Consider the following 20,000-nt stretch of genomic DNA (forward strand, 5'->3'; position numbering starts at 1 on the left):
CCCCATTCCTGTGGAGAAATATGGTCTGGAAAAATTAATTTTCTGCAAGCTTTGGAAGACTGTATCCCTGCATGAAGATGCACCATACACAACTCTGCATCAGTGTTTAGTGCCTCTTCAGTGTAGTTGAAACTATACAGTGTATCAAAAAAAAAAAAAAAAAAAAATGATGGCTGGGCTCGGGTCCAATGCTAGGCTATCAGATATGGGATGTAATGAGACACCTGGTTGTAAATGGATGTTCTGTGCAAATGCCAGAAATCAGGCACAAAGTAATACAAATTTCACAGTGTAGAAATTTTGTGCACAATAGAGATTAACTGCTTCTGGTATTTGTTGCTGAGAGTGGTGCAGCCTCCAGAGTTAAAGACCCAAAACCAGGGTATCATGTGAACCCAAAAATCCAAAGCTTACTCTTCTTACTTTCTCTTTATTATTTAAACAGGGGGCAAATCCTCCTGTACCTCCCCTCCCCCTATATTAGAACTTCATGCCATTATACAGAAAACGTGACATCAACAACTTTAGCTGTCTGAAGGTGTTCTGGACTTAGTTTCTGAGCAGGGATATGCAGTGGATATTTTTGTCATTTCATGGTAAATATGAGGCTGTGGCAGCTGTACCTGTGTTGTTTAACCCTTTATGGACAGGTCACATACTGAGCCATCATAATAAACTATGTTGTCTGTGGGGTACGACTATATGCTTGTGGAGTGTGTGGAACGGGACATTACACTACATGTAGCAGACTCCCATGCCTATTATGATGCTGAGAAATAACTGATACCCGCTAGTGTATTTCTTATGCTGTATAAGATGGCAGTGTTCATTTCCTTCCATCTCTGTGCATCACTCTCAGTAACATTGACCCGGCTTCCTAGAAAAAAATTCATTTTTTCCTTTGTGTCTTATTTTCAAGCACTGTCTTACAAATAGGTATTAGTGCAGCAACAGCATTTTGAGAGGTACAGATTTTTCCATAAAGAAATCATTTGTTGAGAAGTTCCTTATCTGGTCCACAGCCTTAAAATTATAATTAGAAAACAAATTATTATATATATATATATATATATATATATATATATTTATATATATATATAATTTTGGGTTTGTGCTTATTCAGTACATAGTATAAACCTAGCTTATAAAAGATGATAAAAAAGTTTTGCTCAAATATATTCAAGTCTGCCCTTAGTGTTGCCAGTGCATCTAAATATTCTTGGGTATTTAAATTGTTTCAGATAGATTTTGTTGGAATCTGTACATTGTTGAAATGTAATGACAAAATAATTTTGTAGCAAAATCTCTGCATTATATATTCTGTTTATGGTGGGGATGTGTAGTCATATATTTTTAAAAATTTATGATTAATTGTTTTGTGTGTGTATGTGTTTTTTATTTGTTTGTTTTAAATGTATGTGAATGCCTGTATAGGTAGGATAATATATATATACAGAATCTTGAATAAAACAAGGTAATACAGTCTCTGACATATGCAGTCACTTGGTCTACCCACACCAGCAGTGCTAATAGACTGCCGTGACTATATTTTGGCAGGATTTATCTTATAAGCCTCCCTTGTGAATTGTCAAAGAAGGTATCAGTCCAAACTCTTGTCTTTTCATAATATTACTAGATGTTCATTGGCTTTTGCTTGAGGGATAAAGGTGCGTAGGCTGTGGTGATTATCAGTCATTGCAGGTTTATCATTAAATCTTACAAAACTGGTGATGCTTTGAAAGCTGGTCACAAGGAGACAGAATTAGAATTTATATGATTATATTACTCCAGCTTGGCTTCCCCCCACCTCCCTCCTGTTGCAAAGTTTTCAACTTTTTGTTGGATGTAGGAATTAGAGATTACAATTTTGCACACCAGAAAATGTTTTTCATTGTCACATCTTGTATATGCATTATCAGTAGAGTAGGGGGGGGGAAATCTCTTTACCCCTCACATTTTGATTGAAAATGTGATAGATTGGCTATGAATATACCAGCTGGTAACTGCAATACATAATAATGTGATATGTGGACAGGGAATGGAAAAGGAGAAGATCTAGTATATGGCTGGATGATATATGCTTCATATCACCAGAATTACTGCTTCAGCTCACTACATTTCATTTATAGAAGATAGAGGTAATGAGACAAGATTAAGCAGTTGGCTTTGTCAGAAGGACTACAAGGGAAGTGAGGGTTAAAGAGGGGTGGTATCATAGATGTAGCTGAAGGAGATTTTCCAAACCGTATTAGATATATTAGTGGATCTTCAGGAAAAATCCTGCCAGTTTTTGATAGGTCTTCCATGATCATGGCAAATAGGACTTTAGGGCTTATGTAAAAGAAAGGTCTAGATACAAATCTCTTGGCTTTCAGTCGAAATCCTTAAATTTCACGAGCTCAAGTTCAGCATATTTAATAAGGCCACTAAATATGAGCTTATTTAGTTCTGTTTGATAAGGATAATGATAGTACCAAATATTAACCCCCTACAATCAGGATGATATAGCCATCAAGTCATGAAAGAATTTGGCCTGAGGTGTGGGTGATGTGAACATGCCATCATCGAGAAAATTGGTTGAGGACAGGGATAATGGAAACTTGCCTGAAGGCTAAGGCGACAAGAATGATTGGCCGCAAATACCCCTGAAAAAATCTTTGGGGCAGATTAGACTCAGTGGGCATTTAGGAAGGGGTGCATTGATAAAGAAATGTGGAATGAATCATCTGTTAGCCATGACTGGAAAAGCACTGGCTCCAGGGAGGACACTACTTGCGTGCTGAGGTTCCTGTTCATTCCTGCCATAATTGGTGGCACTGGGTGTATTACAGAAAACTGTACATAAAAAAAAAAAAAAATGACACAAATATCAATGTTACTTATTCTTATTCTTCTTGCACCAAGTTATGGTCTACCTAGAGTGACGATGTGACGTCTGTACCAGGAAAACAGTCTATTGCCATTTGCATACAGCATATCAGTTGACAAATATAGACATTGGAAAATGGCATTAAAAAAATAGAAACAGTTCTGCAGAATAGAGAAAATAAGTCTTTTCACTGCACATGAATATTCGTGTGTGCCCAGCCAATAAACTAACACCCATCAGAGTGGCTGCTCAAGTAAGCTTAATGCCTGGATTTTGGGCAGTGTGCTCACATCACCCAAGGCACAAACCAATTTTTTTCATGATGTGATATTCATGTCATCTGGAATCAAGGAGTTTATAATTTTACAATTCCTGTGATGATAAAAAAAAAACATTTTTCAAATTCCATGAATGGGAAAATGGGATAAGGTTACATTTTGACTTCAGATTGACTTGGTGGCTGAGTAGTTGTGGAGCCATCATTTTTTGGGGGGGAGGTGGGGGGACTGACGTTGAAACTCGGCTTAGTCTATGCTATTGCATCGACTGAGCTGAGCATCACATCTTAACACAGAGCTGTGTAAAGATGTTATGCTCATGATATGTTATTTAAAGCAACTGTTCATATGAAGTACTTTAATTTATATATCCTTCAAAAATGGTTGATATATTTTCTGTTATTATTATTGCATTTTTTACTTTATTTTTCATAGATCTTCATATTATTGTTGTTGGTCATTATTAGGTGATTTGTAAGTTATTATTTGGGGGGGAGGAATGTTAGTATTGTGATAATAGTTTTCTTAATATACTGATTATATTAATTTTTTATTTATCTTGTTAATATATATTTTTTTTTCAATGTTGTTGTTATTATTTATATATATATATATATATATATATATAAATGTATATCAATAAACACATATATAAATGTGTATATATGTATATATGTGATATATATATATATATTTATATATATATATATATATATATTTATATATATATATATATATATATATATATATATATATATATATATGTGTGTGTGTGTGTGTGTGTGTGTGTGTGTGTGTGTGTGTGTGTGTGTGTGTGTGTGTGTGTGTGTGTGTGTGTTTATTTATTTATTTATTTATTTATTTATTTATTTATTTAACTATTTTTATATATATTTATAATTATATATCTATATATATTTATATATATATATATATATATATATTTATATTTATTTATTTATTTATTTATATTTTTAAATTTATATATTTATATAGTATATATATATCTATATATCTATATATCTATATATATATATATATATATATATATCTATATATCTATATCTATATATCTATATATCTATATATCTATATATATATATATATATATATATATATATATATATATGTATGTATATATATGTATTTATATGTAAATCAAGATTACTATTACTGTTATTATTATTGTTAGTAGATGTAGTAGTATCTATATTATAATTATGCTTATGGTTCATCCATCAGTCTGTGCATTATGCTTATATTTTATGACTGAAATCATATTCCATTTGACTGCAGTCAATTATTTGTCATCACTTTTATTATTATTATTATTGTTATTGTTGTCAGCTTTTTTTTTTTTTTTTTTTTTTTTTTTTTTTTTTGGGGGGGGGGGGGGGTATTTGTGACCACACCCTTTGGTGTATCAGAAAATACAGGCAATGCCTTTTAATATGTATTATATTGTATTGTGTTGTGTTGTATTACAATGATACTTGAGTAATAAAAATCTTAGAATTGTAACAATGCATTTCTGGATATGGCTTATTTGAGGTGGGGGCTAATTCTAGGGGTGGGCTCATTAAATTGTAAGGTAGATATGTCTAACTTTTAAGATTATTCAACAAAAAAATACCCATTTCACTTCTAAAATCTTCCCTTATCTCATTTTTGAAAATTATTAGGGGTGCCCCTCCCCCCCATGTGTCCACCACTGATTACAATTGTTGTTATTATTGATATTATCATTCTTCATCAAGGCAAGTACTCTGCAGGGAAGTAGTTAGACAATCAGTTTAAGCCCATTTATTATTTACATGAGGTAGGAGGGGAAGGGGGAACAGAGGGGCTTTGAAGAGGAATTGAGAGGGGGAAGGGGAAATGGAGGGATAAGGGTGAGGGGTCTCAGTGAAAGGGGAATGAGAGAGGGAGGAAATGGGATAAGGGAGGGAATAAGATGGAAGATGGAAGTGGGAAGGGAGGAGTGAATTTAACCCAAATCCAACAGGCATGGCAAGGACATACATGCCATGCCCGCTGTGAGTTTACTTTATTGTTTTTACACATAGATGGCTACACTTGTACTGTCACCAGTGAGCCAATTACATGTACTGCCTGTCTCGCCTGTTACCGTTTTCCTTAATTTTCAAAAATATTTTACGTTATCTTTAGTTCTGTTACTAATGTCCATAACATTATAATACTTATAATGCCTGTGTAAGCGCCAATTCATGCGTTCAGATTATTTGTGTTAACTCAAGGTGACTGATACCACTGCGTAGAACTCGCTCCACGATTTATTGGAATGCGGTCAAACCTGTAATCAATACATAATCAATATGATATCCATTATAATCAATACAATAATAATACAATGATAATCATAGTTACTGTTACAATTCAACTTAGATTCACTAACGAGATTATATCAGTACTTATAATATTATAACTATAGAAAGAATACATTTTACTGGTTGCTAGGAATATCACTATATCCTACTGCTTAAGGTAAACAACAACATATACGGACACTAGTCTATATCTATACATGAATGTGTATGATACATACGCATAGTGGGAACAGTCAAGGCCTTTAACAGAAGTCTTCAGATCGGTCCTTATGTACGTGTTGTCGAGCCAATATTCACTCTCAAACTGCTCTACAAACCTGTGATGGCCCCCTTTCGTGAGACAACCTTCCCTCCATATATACGTCAACACTAGGGACAAGGCTTAATTCAGCACATATACAAACGGAGGAGCACGGCTATGGCATTATCCTTATCGCAACCCATAAGGAAAACGTCAACCAAGTCCTCGAGGGGATGATGTACGTGTGATGCTGATGCCAGCAGCTACGCCATGCCGAAGGTGATGGCAGTGGCTACAGAGGTTATACACGTGATGCTGATTCCAGCAGCTACGCCATGCCGATGTTGATAACAGCGGCTACAGCCTGTAATAAAAATAACACCAGCAATACTCATAGTATTAGTAAAAAAAAATAATAATAAATAAATAAATACAATTCCCTCCAATTCAAGGAAAGGTCTACTAAATGACTCCTTTGTGGCTAAGCACCATCTATGTGCAGATCCATTTCACTTAGTGATTGTGGAGGTGAAGTCACTTTTTTTTGGTGTGAAATGAGTGAGAATTGAAAACAAAAATGTTTTGAAATATTATTTCATCAGTTCAATTTCTTTTACATTACTGAAATGGGTGCAGAGCAAGGAGTAAAATTTGACATAAAGAGAGATTTTTAGTTACTTAATATTTCTTTTCTTTCTGTTTAGAGCATTTGATTGTTCCATCTTGTCTTTAATGACCTACCTCTGTTATCACCTTTGGTGGATATGATAAATGTTTTATGAACTTAAGGGAATTTATCACAATCTATGATAGTGTAGACAAAGACACAAGTTGTCATTACATATCTTGAAACTGGGCTGGTCTATAATGTGCAGTTTTAAAATATAGGGAAACTTTACTTGGCTTCTTAGAAACAAATGATTGAAAAATCTCAGAGGAAAATTATCTGTTATACACATGTAGTAGGTACAAAACACTCTTTCTTTCCTTCCTTTTGGGGGTGATACCCTCACTCCCTTTAAATGTCTGACTTCCACATTGCAGAACCTTAATGATATTATATAGGAGTTGGGGATGCTTTAGGAACATATTGAGTACATTTGAAATTAGTGATTTTTCTATCTGAAGTGTTATGTCTGGCCTCACAAATTTGGACTCAGAAATATCTTAAGTAGAAATTAATTAAGGCCAGAGAACATGATTTATGGCCCCTGCAGAGTCCTTTAGGGACTGACCCTGAGGGGGAATAAATGGGTCATTTGGAGTTATACAGTTAATTTATTTACATGAATGAGGAAACTATCAAATGACTGTTAGAGGCTATCTCTGGATATTTCTTGGAGTCGCAAGGACTTTGTGTTTTGCACACATACTTCTGGCATTTGACAATGACAAAACAAAGATATGAAATTCATGAATGTCCAAAGAAGATTTTTAAACCCATCACAGTGATATATAAATCAAATATACAGTAAGATTTTTCTTTCAAAATGTAAATTTTGGGTACATTTACACCTGAAATATGTTTTGCATCAAGACTTTCTGGTAAAATGCTGTAGCTTGGTCAGTACCGAGTACAATGTGTATGCAGTATATGGTAAAAAAATAAAAATGTAAATTATTATAATTTTTCAGTTTGGCTATGTCCCTACAGTCAGTACCATCCACTGTTCCAATTCGATTTGATATGAAACTCGTCATATGTTTGGAAAGAGCACTTCAAATATGAAGAGAGTATAAAAGAAAAATTTAGTTTTGGAAAAATAAGGGAAATGTAGCCTATTTTATATTAAATTATGAAAATTCATAAACTGGGCTTCAATAAGCACTTTGGTAAAAGTTGCAATAGGTATCAAATCCTTTACACGTTTCTGAAAAAAATATGGGCTGTGGATGGTACCATAGGCCGTAGTTGCTGTAGTTGCTTGACCCCTCTGCCACCCTCCTCTCCAATAGTTTTTATTTGATTATTTGCAAATATAAAGTGAAGTATGACATCAGAACTCAACAGGGTTTCCCCATACCCAACAGCCATCCTTTGAATCTATTAGAGAAAGTGATTTTCCTCTGTGGGGTAACTAATTATTCCTTTAAAAAGAAGTAGGTTTAGTCCTATTAACTGAGAGTAACCTTGTGTGTGGTTTTATATCCATACATTGCTTCACAAATTACACCCATCTGTGATGCATGCATTACATTTAATGCAATTCTTTAATAAAGTACCCTCATGACCACACACCACATGCTGTAAGGCATTGCCTAAGGAAGAACAGGACATGTAATGCTCTGATTGGCTATTGTTTTATTTAAAAGGGGCAATATTTAGCGCACAAATAATTTGCCTGATACCCCTGGAAGATGTCATGCACCAAAAAATTGTGTTTTCTTGCTGCTTAAGCAATGGTCACACTAATCTTCTCTGTCCAGGGATCCTTAGATAGCTACTCAGAGAGCTGTTCAACTACAGAGTGGGATTGGTCACACTAGGCACAGTGTCCCTCCTTGGAGAAGCATCATACTTGATAAGACCGAAGTCTCTACAATAACCAGGATAAACTATGCATTGAAGATAGTCAGGGATTTGTATGAATATCATGGCATATGAAATGAAATGAAATGATAAAAAAGAGAAGACACTGAACTTAGATAAGCCCATCCACCCATTTTATTAATTATCGTACATCATTCAACCATGCCGATATTCCATATATCAACAGAAACAGGAAATCTGACTATATTCTTTTCACTAGCATAAACTGCTATTAGTGTAATCAATAATGTACAAGAGATGTAATTATGTACTGATAAAAAGGAAAAAAAAGAGAGGAAGCAAATACTGTAACTGATATTGAGTAAAACATCATTAATTATAGATCATGACACAGCCTTGCCAGCTGCACGATTAAACCCCATGCAAAGCAAAGTTTCTGGTTGATTTTATCCTTTCAGCTCTCTTGATATTTGTGGATGGCATTCCATGATTGTTCTCTGGCTCTCACTTTGTCCATGTCTTCAGCAAGTTGGAGTGGGCATTTGTTTGCTTTCCTTGATCAAATGAACATTTGTTTAGATAATCTTTAAAATTTTAATGAGGCATCATTACATATTTTTACAATAAAATTATACCTGATATAATATGATTATCATCACTTGGACAATCAAGTAATAAGCTTCCCAGTAATTATACTGCATTTTTTGTTTTGGCATCATCTTTCCTTCTCTAGCTTCAAGGAAATACCAGCAAAGTGGTGTCATGCTGAGCAGGGATTTTCATCTCACTTCCCATTTACAGCTAGGGAAGTATCCTGCTCTGTAAAGGGATCCCTGGACAGAATAGACTAGTGCGACCTGCCTTTTATGTAACATACATTCTTGTTTATATGATTAGCCTCATGTCAATTACTCACATTATCATATGGTGCTCTGCCAGAATTACTGAAATTATGGGAGAAGCCGCCTTGTGTATACAATTTTTTATTTCATTAAAATAGGTTTTGAGAATATGAAATTCATTTTTTATCCCTCAATGAAACCACATTCCATCTTTTATACAGAGTGCAACACACATGATTCATTGAAATGGACTGTGATTTACAGATTCAGGCTACTAGAAGTTTGATCTAGCAACTGAGATGAATATCATGCATCTCTCATTATGCAAAAATATTAAAGTCATGTTTAGATACAAGAAATGCAAAAAGAGATCATTTCACTTTTTTGGTGTTGGGCAGCAAGTGCATTGCACCAGCTCATCCTGGAATAAGCCCAGGAGGCTGCACATACTCCCTGGAGCCAAGTGTGTCCAAAATTCTCCTGGAGGCATTAGGTATCTTTCTGCATTAATCATTTTTTGTAAATGCAGTATTGCAAGACAGCAGACTAGTTCAAAACAAAACTATCTGAAAGAGAAGTTTCTTCTAAACATCATAGGTCATACATATACTTTTTTCAGATTCAGAACTGTAAATTTTAGGGGTAGTTTTGCAAAACACGTGACCTAACATGATAGTATTTCTTGTTATCAATTAAAAATATAATAATTTGAAGTTCCATTTGTATATCATGAAATGGGGAAGATGAGTAGGGCCTTATTTTTTTTATATGATTTTGTAAAATTGCTTTATATCACTAAAAAGGACATTTTTTAGTTTTCAAGGTTGATTTTGAGTCGGCAAAAGAAAATGGAAAGCAACTTCAGAAAAACAGCTTCTGTATAATATGTTGGGCAGTATTGTATTTCATGATTGTCAAAGTGCAAAATGAAAATGAAAGGCTACTGGAGTCAGACCACAAAGCACCAATTGAGGTATGAGCCCCATTTTCTGCAATAGCTTGGATTAAAAAGTTTATATGACATGGAAATTGAAGGTCAGATCCTGGAAATGTTGGTCTGAAGTGCATTTTATTGAAACCTTTTCTTTTGACTACTGTTCATTATTGGATTTTAAAAAAAAAGTTCATAGTTTGGTTGCTCAGAACCACACTTGGCTTTCCAAGGTTCACTTCTAACAATTTATTTGTTTATTTATAATCTGTTTATTGATTGATATTTTTTCCTTCCTTTTTTCTTTCCCTCTTTTTTTCTTTCTTTCTTTTCTTGAAGAACTAATCATGGCAGCACCTAGAAAGTTGGAGTAAAAGGAAATATGAATGCAAACTAAATTTTTTTTAAGTCCTACCTGATTTTACCTTGTTTACCCTGTTCCATGTATTTTCAGAAAAGGAAATATCTTTTTAAATTTTAGTATTGTTATTTAACATTATAATGATATCACTTAATTATAATGATGGTAATAAAGATGATGATTTTAATACCAATAATATTGAATATTAACTTCTTGGATCAGGATGCTTCACTGCCCGCACATGGCTCAAAATATGGGCATTAACTTTACTTGAGCAGCCACTCTGACAGGTGTGCAGGAATTGGATCCTGAGCATGGAAATAGTATTCTCCCTGGAGCTGGTGCTCTTCCAGTCACAGATGGTACATTCCACACTTGTTTATCGATGGAAATAATACAAAAGCCCCATCCTAAGTGCCCACTAAGTCTAATCATCCTCCAAGAGCTTTGTGTACTTATGGCAAGTCCTTCCTGTCATCCTGCCTTCAGATGAAATTCTCATGATGGCAAGTTCCTGTCACCCCAGCCCGCAGCCAGATTTTCTCCACGATGGCATGTTCACATAACCCGCCCCTCAAGCCAAATTTTTTCATGGCTTGATAGTCATGTCACCTGGATCATAGGGGTTAAGAATAAAATCTTGATTCTTGAATATCGAGGAATAGGCTAGACAGGTAAGGTCAAGAAGGCCTCCTTTATGGCTAGGCACTAGTGAAGCCATCCATTTGTCCACAAAATTGGCAAAACAAAACTACAGTGGATAATGCATGTATTCAGTACCAATGGATCAATACTTTGCAGTACTGGATATTCCAAGGCTAATTGTAGGAACCACTCCCATCCGAGTCTGACTTTCCATTTCTGAACATTTCCAAGTTCCCACATATATTTTGCCAAGGACCCAAGTCACATCTCGTGTTGGGTAGTGATAAGAGAAACTACTAAAACAGTGTGATAAGGGATGAGAGAAACCCTGCAGTAGCTACAAGAGAAATCCTATAATAATGATAAGAGAAACACTACAACTGTAGGAGTCTTTTGTTGAAACAAAACTTTATACTCATTTAGAGTTGAACATATTGATTTCTTGGTGAATGCATTGTAAAGTGTAGAAGTTTTTATTTTTGTGGGGGGGAGATAAAACCTAATTGAAAAAAATGCCTTTGAAACTTCAAGAAAAGATTCTCGTTTGTTTTATATATACATAAAAAAAATTTCCCACTTTTCTTTTCCTTTTTTGATAAGACTATGCTAAAATGGCATACAGAATCTTAGCATAGATGCTGTCTCTAAAATATTTATATCTCTGTCATAGATTTTGCTGTTTACACACTATGTTCTATTGCAGTTACAAGATATAGTTTAGTTTAGTTTAGTTTTTTTTACTTTAGACATTCAAAGCTTTCTTTTTGCTTATGGCTGTCAAGCACAAATTATTTAGCCAAAGCTAAAACATATATTTTTTTTATAAACTGCTAATGTAGCTGCAGGATTTTTTTTTTTTTTTTTTTTTTTTTTTTTTTTTTTTTTTTTTTGGGGGGGGGGGGGGGGGGGATGCATGTGTTCTTTTTTGTATTCTATGTTTACAGGATAATGTAAATTATATAAGACATATCTCTTGTTGAGAATTACAGCTACAAAAGAAAAGAAAAATGTAGTGCTCACTTGCCCCATCCCCTCATCCACTCACTCGACAACAAAAAAGAAAAAAAAAATATGCAGTTATATGTATGGCCATCTTTTCTTTTGCCACACTTCCCCTGTATGGCAGCAACTTTCCTTTTGCCAAGCCTTGTTTGAGAATGGAAAAAAAAGTGGTGTTGAAGGCTGCAAATTCCACTTAAAAACAATAAGAAAATATTTGGAAATTTTGGAAATGCAAAATATGTGTAGGTATAAGTACTATGTGTTAGCTGATTACACTATGGAAAGTACTTTAGAGTCTAGTTGCCAGTCAATTGTTTCCTGAGATTGGATTTGCCAAGAGGGACAACCTTTACCCCACTGCCAGATGCATAAGTAAATAGAGACAGGAGTTGCCTTCATTTCCCTTGGCATTTTCATAGTCATTCATGTACTGCTACAAATTTGGCATTTTGATCATTCAAAAAGAAAGAAAAAAAAGTCGGTAGTTGTTCTGTTCAGTTTGTCGACGGAGGAGGGAACGAGGTTACTTTTGTCCGTAGTTGTAAATCAATCTGTGTTTACTATTCATACATATGAGTACTTATCAATACAACTAAATACATATTCTGTTGTTGTTTTATGATGAAAAGATGATTTTGTTGTTTTATAAGTGTTTTATTTACATATTTATTTTCATTAATACATGCACTGTATTGATGCTTCAGATATTTGATATGTGATAATGAGATATATCTTTTCTGGTATGTGAACTGTTCACACATGGGATCTAAGAACTGAAGGTTAGCATAAGCCACTTGGGCCTTTTCTTTATTAAGAACAAATACATTAACCCATTGCTATTGGGGACAAACATAATCTACTGTGATTTGGTTTTATTTATTTTATTTATTATTATTATTATTATTATTATTATTATTTTCCTTCTTTCTTTCTTTCTTTCTTTATATCTTCATTACACAGACGCAAATGACTTAGCAAACACTTACTCACCAAGGAGTCTTTTACTCTACTCCATCCAATCCGGGGAGAGAAAGGACACGAAGCATTTGGGATGAGTTGCCTGATTTCCTTTCCTGTGATTGAATGTACTACAGGCCTGCCTAATCTGGCTTGTTTACCCTATTTCCTTCAGAAATAGGCTTTGTTTTGATGTCTGATATTATTGTTGTTGTTATCATTATTATTATTTCAATGTTATAAACAATCATAATGATAATACAGATAAAGCCGTCCCCCATCCCCCCCCCCCCCAAAAAAAAAGGGAATGGCAGTGGATATTGCAGGCCTAGTAATTGAATCTTTAGTGACTAAGTAACTCTGGAGTCCTATGTATTGCATAAACAGAACTAAGACAAAACCACAGGGGATAGGGCATGTATTTTTGCCATCATGGCTTCTATGTGTTAATTCCTTCTATTCTTCATAGGTTTCATAGACCCCATTCTGAAGAAGTTATTTTTATTTATTTTGTGTGTGATATTCAGAGTAACCAGACATCATACTTATGGTGTAAAAGTTAGACTTTTTACTTGTAGATGTATTTGCATTTGTGTAAAGAAAAAACAATGCCTTTGTTCAAATCATGCACATTTGATATTGGTGAAAAAGTTGCTTCAATATTGTTTGCAAAAGAAAGACAGTCTTCTATATTTCATTGTCGCAGAGATTATTTTTTTTTGAGATGATACACTGTATTGTTTCATTGATATCCTATTATGATCAGACTTAGTGAAGTGAATAATGAATAATCTTCAGTTATTTGTTTGTTAATTGAAGTAGATGATTAATAGTTTTTTCTTGATTTATTTGTGTTTGTTAATTGCAACTCTGTTTTCCATTTCAATGTATATGTAACAAGAAAAAGAAAAAAGGGCTACATATTTTCCTCTTTTTTTTTTCTTTTTCTTCTTCTTGTTCTTCATTTTTACTAATTTCTGCCTTTTTTTTTTTTTTTCAGTGGACCCATTAATCCATTGTCCAGTATGCAAAAAAGGATTTCCACAAGACAGTATATTGGACAATATGTTTATATGTGAAGCTCAAGGCAGTGGGGACCGAGGAGCTGGAGCATCTGAGGAGAGCTTCACATGCACGTCCTGCACAGATGAAGCAGTAGCGACTGGTCTCTGTACAGACTGTTCAGAATGGCTTTGTGATCAGTGTATACAGGTGAGTGCTTAGGTTACAGTGGTAGTTGGTCCTTTTAATTTATTTAGTGCTGTTGCAGAAAAATACTTTTTATTGCACTTACAGTATTTGTTGCTGTCCACCCTCCCATTAGTTTCTGCAAATGATTAATTTGGAATTTCAGGCCCACAAAAGAGTGAAGGTAACCAAAGACCACATCATTAAGGGTAAAGGAGAGGTGGACTCTGACTCATCATCCACCAAGACTCAGGCCAAGAGAGCGCTCTTCTGTAACATACACATTAAGGTCAGTACTGTATGGCTGAAGGGGTTCCTAGTCTCCTCCTGATATTTATATTTACTTTCAGGAGAGAAGGTTTACATTATCACTCATAAGGATTTTTTACTTTTATTTATTCTAGTGAAACTAGAATTAAAGTAGGTAGATGGTCATAGCCTTTCATATAAGGAAATTATCAATTGACTTTTAACCTACTGAAACAAGGCTAAGATAATCTTTGTATCCACAGGAGAAGTTAAATCTTTACTGTCAGACCTGTGATCAGCTAACCTGCAGAGACTGTCAGTTGATAGAGCACCGAGAACACAAGTACAAGTTTTCCGAAGAGATGGCAAGCATTACAAGAGAACGACTAAGACAATTTTTAATGGATATTCGTAAGAAGAGAGGCTATATAGAAAATGCGAAAGAATTAGTCGGGGAACGACGGCAACAGATTCTTAGTAAACAAGAGTCTGTACAAGCTGACATAAATAGGCTAGTCGAAACGTAAGTATGAAGTATTTTAATTTTTTTGTGATGATCAGGCATAATTATATTCCTGTCATGTAAATTACCATAAGATTTATTGATGTTGATATATAAATCTAAAATTGGTAATACATTATTGATTGATGAGCAAGCAAATATTAGTGAAGGCATTCATAAATATTTTGTGTAATTTAGCTGTTATTCCTGAATGTCTTTAAGAGGTTATCATTATCATTTACCAGAACACATTTTGTGATTTGATCAGATAGGGGCACAGTTTTAGATCTACTAGAATATGTATATTAAATTTTTGTTTAAGAAAGGCAGCAGATATATTGATGTTGATAATTGTATAATTTCTGATGCCATTATGGTTTTCCATAAGATTTGCTTTATTAAATTGCAGTCCTGCTTTATGTCATTTTATTAGTGTGTACCGTCATTTATATAAAATATTTGAACGTCTCAAATTTTGCTCTGAAGCATTCATATTATCTTCAAGAAATACTGGATTTAAAAGATTGAAGGCCTTATGTTTTGCTTCATATTAGGTAGATATCTTTATATTTAAGGCAAGGTGATACGTGAATATTAATCAGTTACTGCTGGGGATGCCATGTTCACTGATTTTAGTTTATTAATGGTGTTTACATGTAAGTTACTCCACAAGAGCAAGGTCATTAAGGAGTCAATTACTAGTCCTACCTATCATACATGTTTGTCCTTTTCCATGATTTTCAGAGAGATTCATATTAGTATTGCTATTAGTATTTCAGGGATATAATTGAAATCATAATGTGATAATATATAATAACAGTATCATTATTTATAACATTATAAAAAAAATCCTGAAAATTTAAGATATGGGGAAGGCGGGTTTGGTCACATAGGCCTGGCATTTGACTCCTTTGTAGTAGAGCACATGTGTTATTTATTACATTTGCTATGTATAATTTTATTGAATATTCCATTTTATTTGCTTTTATTTATTTTCATGAGTGCTTTTCTGTATGAAATCTCTTTTGGGAGGTATACTTTCTATGAATGTTACTTTGGAACCTTTCTTCAATCTGCCCTTTGCAATATTCTTTAAGTACATTGCATGTTTATTGTTTCTCTTTTGTGATATTTCCACAGGTTCATAGAAATTATAAGACAAAGGGGTAATAACTTGTTTGATCTGCTGAGAGAGGTTTGCAACAGTAAGCAGGAACAGCTCGACAAGAAAAACGAGGTCCTTCTGCATCTGGGATCACAGGCTGACCATTGCATCACTGTTGTTGAAGCTGTCCTCAGCTCATCTTCAGACATGGCCCTTCTTTATTCGAAAAAGTGAGTGTTGTCCTGTTTCACACTATCTTTGATTCTCTTAAAGACTGGACATACATTATGGATTATGTACATTTGTGTGTGAGTGAGTGAGAGACAGTGACAGTGCATGTAAGGTTTTGTCTGTGTGTGTGTCAGTTTGTGCATCCAGACCTATTTCACATACTATTTATTTATAGATCAAGCATCAGAGTTTTCATGTCTTAGTCAATGAATATTATTTGTTTCAGATTATTAATGGACCAGGTCCTTAAAGTAGACAAAGATTCTCCTGACAGAAGCTTATTTGACCGTTTCAAAGCTAAGCTCAATTCAGGTGATGACATCTCCTTAAGAATATCCAGCGAATCAAGAGGGTTAGGCAAAGGTTTGTACAATTATGGTTTTGGTTCTGTTGATTTTAAACCTGCTTAACTTATTGCCTCTGGGTACTAAGACATCCACATCATGGACAAACTAGTTCTCATCCCAATGCCAACAGGTAATTTCCCATTACACAAGTCCTCTTTCCTGGGCTCCGGTGCTGAGGGCTCGTGATGTCACCCTAATACATGTGGCTTGACCATATATGCCCCTGGAAAACAGGATTACGGGCACCATGGTACATATGCACATGCCACCTGGAATATAGTCCAGGCATGCCGTGGCATGTACGTACATGCCACCCGGTGGCTAAGGGTTAAGCTTGTTGATGTGAATTAACAGCCAGGTGTGCTAGTCATGACTGCAAACTGTCTCTAAAGAATAATTCAGCCAATTGTGCATATTAGTTGGTGAAAAGGTTTTTTTGTGCAGCTCTCTTTTTGTTTTAGCCTGCTTGATAACAAATAAGTCAGATATATATTGCTGAATAAAACATTGACAAGCACTATGCTACCTGCATGGTTACATTCCAATTGGAATGAACCTCAGATAACAAATATCCAGTGGGATAGGTTAAGCAGTGTATAAGGTTATGAGAAATGTAGTTTTCTGTGTTGTTATATTATATATCCAATTTAGTACATACATAATCTGATACAGTAACTCTGTGAATTTATATTATGAACTGATTGTAAGTGTTGCTACCAATGATAATATGTTTTATACCACTGCAGCCTTAAAGGACGTAGGTTATCTTCTGGTTGATAACAAAGTCTACCCACCCCCTGACGCTGGGGTTCAGAACAAGGTGCGTTCTTCCCAGCCATCCCCCGTTGATCCATCTGCTTCTCCACAGCCTCCTCAACCCCCACAGCCTCCAGCACTCACACCTATGCATTCAGCCATCCAGCAACAGCAACAGCACATTCAGGTAGTGTTACTTGGCCTTGCTAGTACAAAGGTCAGACCTGTCTTGTGTTTGCTTCAGCCCTTGAGATCGGAGGAAACAGGGATGTGAGAAGTGTTACCAGTTTCCTCTCCATCATGCTAATCTCTTTTGTTGCAAAGGCAGTGCAGCTGTACAGTGATTTTCAAGATTTGCTTATATTCTTTATAATTTACAGTGATTCCTGTAAAGGATTCATGGTTTAATTGCATTGAAAGATAATTTAATGTTTATTTTGCCCAAGTGCTGTACTTTTCATGCTTAAATGTAGCCTAAAAAACAAAGTTCCTAGCTTTTTGTTAATTGTTAGTTGTGATCTCATTTTTGTTTTTCTTTCTTTTATCTTTCTGTATGATGAAATATGACATCCATAATACAGTGTTCGACATGCACAGTGGAATAATAGATTTCTCCTAATATCACAGCAGGGAGGCAGCATGCACCATAAATTTCACAACTTCGGTCCAGCACCTCCTGGTCCAGCTAATCCACCAGGGCTGGTAAGGATCCAGCCTAAGCCTTCAAATCAACCCCATCCAGGTCCCAGTCTCACCAACTTTGCCAGGATGCCCCAGTTAACACAGGGAAGATCATCAGATGTATCATCCTCCGTCTCATCAACCACTCATCCAATAGGAGAAAATAGGTGAGTGAATTCCCAAAGAGATGAGAGAGCAGGAGTGTATAATCAGTCTTGCAGTACAATTGGCAGTAGTGACACACACACACAAAACAAACAAACACACACACACACACACACACACACACACACACACACACACACACACACACACACACACACACACACACACACACACACACACACACATATACATATATATGTCTTCATAATATTTATATATGTGTGTGTGTGTGTGTGTATACAAATATACCAAAGGCTTTTTTGCATTAATGCTTCATCAGGGCATGATGAAGCATATTTGTATCTTCCTGTACTACCCTTAATTGTTCTACTTGCGTGCGTGCGTGCGTGCGTGCGTGTGCGCGCATTTAAATATATGTGTGTGTGTGTGTGTGTATGTATGTATATATATCTGTATATGCAGTGGCAGATACTTAGCTTTGCTTTGCTTTGGGGGAATTTTTCACAACCATGCCCTTCAGTTTATCAGAAAACATGGGTAATGCCCTTTTATGTTTATTGTATTGTATTTTATTGTGTTTTGTTGTATTATGATGATACTTGAGTACTGTAAAAATGCATTTCAAGATGGGAGGCTTATTCCAGGGGATGGCTTATTGAATTGTATGGTAGATATGTCTAAGTGTTATTCAACAGAGAAAATACCAATTTCACTTGTAATATCTTACCTTATCTCATCAGTGTACCCAGGGGCATCACTTCATACTTTGCGTTTCGCGCTTTTACTATGCTAAAGTCACATTTTGCCCTGCCAAAACCATAGAAATTGACCATTTTTTTGGGGAAGACGAGCCTTGCAGCGGTCATTTTTGCCCTGCAATAAAATTATATTTTCATAGTTTAGAGGGTAAGACACCCCCCAGCCCACCCCCTAATCCCCCTCAAGTGATGCCCCTGAGTGTATCATTGAAATGGGAATAGACAATATTGTACTCAGGCTTTCAAGCCAACATTGTATTAAAAAAAAAAAAAAAAATTGAAGATTGTGTGAAAAGGTTTTTGGGCTTTGCAGATGGTCGAGTGGTAGAAAAAACAAACAGCAAAAAAAGATGTGCAAATGTCAATGCAGGGACACCAACAGCAGGGAAGCCCCTCCTTCTCTTAGAAAAAAAAACTTATTTAATTTATTTTGCTATTGTTTTATCCTTATATTTCACGCTTTTTCACTCTTGACCAGATGTGCTCCAGGCATCTATGTGTCAATATGTATGTTTGCAGATTAATTTGCCATTTGCTATTTCAAGGAATGGAGAAATCAGGATCAATCACTAGGGCCTGCTGATAGACTCCTTGCAGACTTAGCACGTGTGGAGCCATCTGTATGTAACAAATTTCACAAAAAAAAAAACTACACAGATGTGTGGTGATTGGGTTAATGATATGTATGTATGTGTGTGTTTATATATATACATATACACATGTATGTTCATATATATATATATATATATATATATATATATATATATATATATATATATATATATGTATGTATATATGTTTGTGTGTGTGTAAGTAAGTAAGTAAGTAAGTAAGTGTACATTATATGTGTGTGTGTGTGTGTGTGTGTGTGTGTGTGTGTGTGTGTGTGTGTGTGTGTACATACATATACATATACATCCATATATACACATACATACATACATACATACATACATACATACATACATATACACACATATATTAGAAAAAACAAGTTTACAAATGATTACAAATATTAAATTTCCCCCTTTTTTCAGTCACCTACGAGGACTTCTAGGATCTGGTGGGACTTACAAGCTAAATGCATTCAAC

The 20,000-nt window shown here is 34.9% G+C and overlaps 1 protein-coding gene across 4 annotated transcripts in view; it reads left to right on the forward strand.

Moving 5' to 3' along the window:
• The window catches only part of LOC125033204 (E3 ubiquitin-protein ligase TRIM33-like), a 44,161-nt gene that overhangs the window by 1,148 nt on the left and 23,013 nt on the right, over window positions 1-20,000 (forward strand). For all 4 annotated transcript variants that reach the window (XM_047624583.1, XM_047624582.1, XM_047624584.1 and 1 more), the window contains exons 2-9: window positions 13,966-14,177; window positions 14,320-14,442; window positions 14,666-14,925; window positions 16,045-16,239; window positions 16,467-16,603; window positions 17,334-17,530; window positions 17,971-18,191; window positions 19,946-20,000. The exon at window positions 19,946-20,000 is cut by the window's right edge. In XM_047624583.1, coding sequence (XP_047480539.1) covers window positions 13,966-14,177; window positions 14,320-14,442; window positions 14,666-14,925; window positions 16,045-16,239; window positions 16,467-16,603; window positions 17,334-17,530; window positions 17,971-18,191; window positions 19,946-20,000 — 1,400 coding nt within the window. The remainder of the gene's footprint in view (window positions 1-13,965; window positions 14,178-14,319; window positions 14,443-14,665; window positions 14,926-16,044; window positions 16,240-16,466; window positions 16,604-17,333; window positions 17,531-17,970; window positions 18,192-19,945) is intronic.

Source organism: Penaeus chinensis, chromosome 16 (assembly GCF_019202785.1).
Source record: "Penaeus chinensis breed Huanghai No. 1 chromosome 16, ASM1920278v2, whole genome shotgun sequence".
NCBI lineage: Eukaryota > Metazoa > Arthropoda > Malacostraca > Decapoda > Penaeidae > Penaeus > Penaeus chinensis.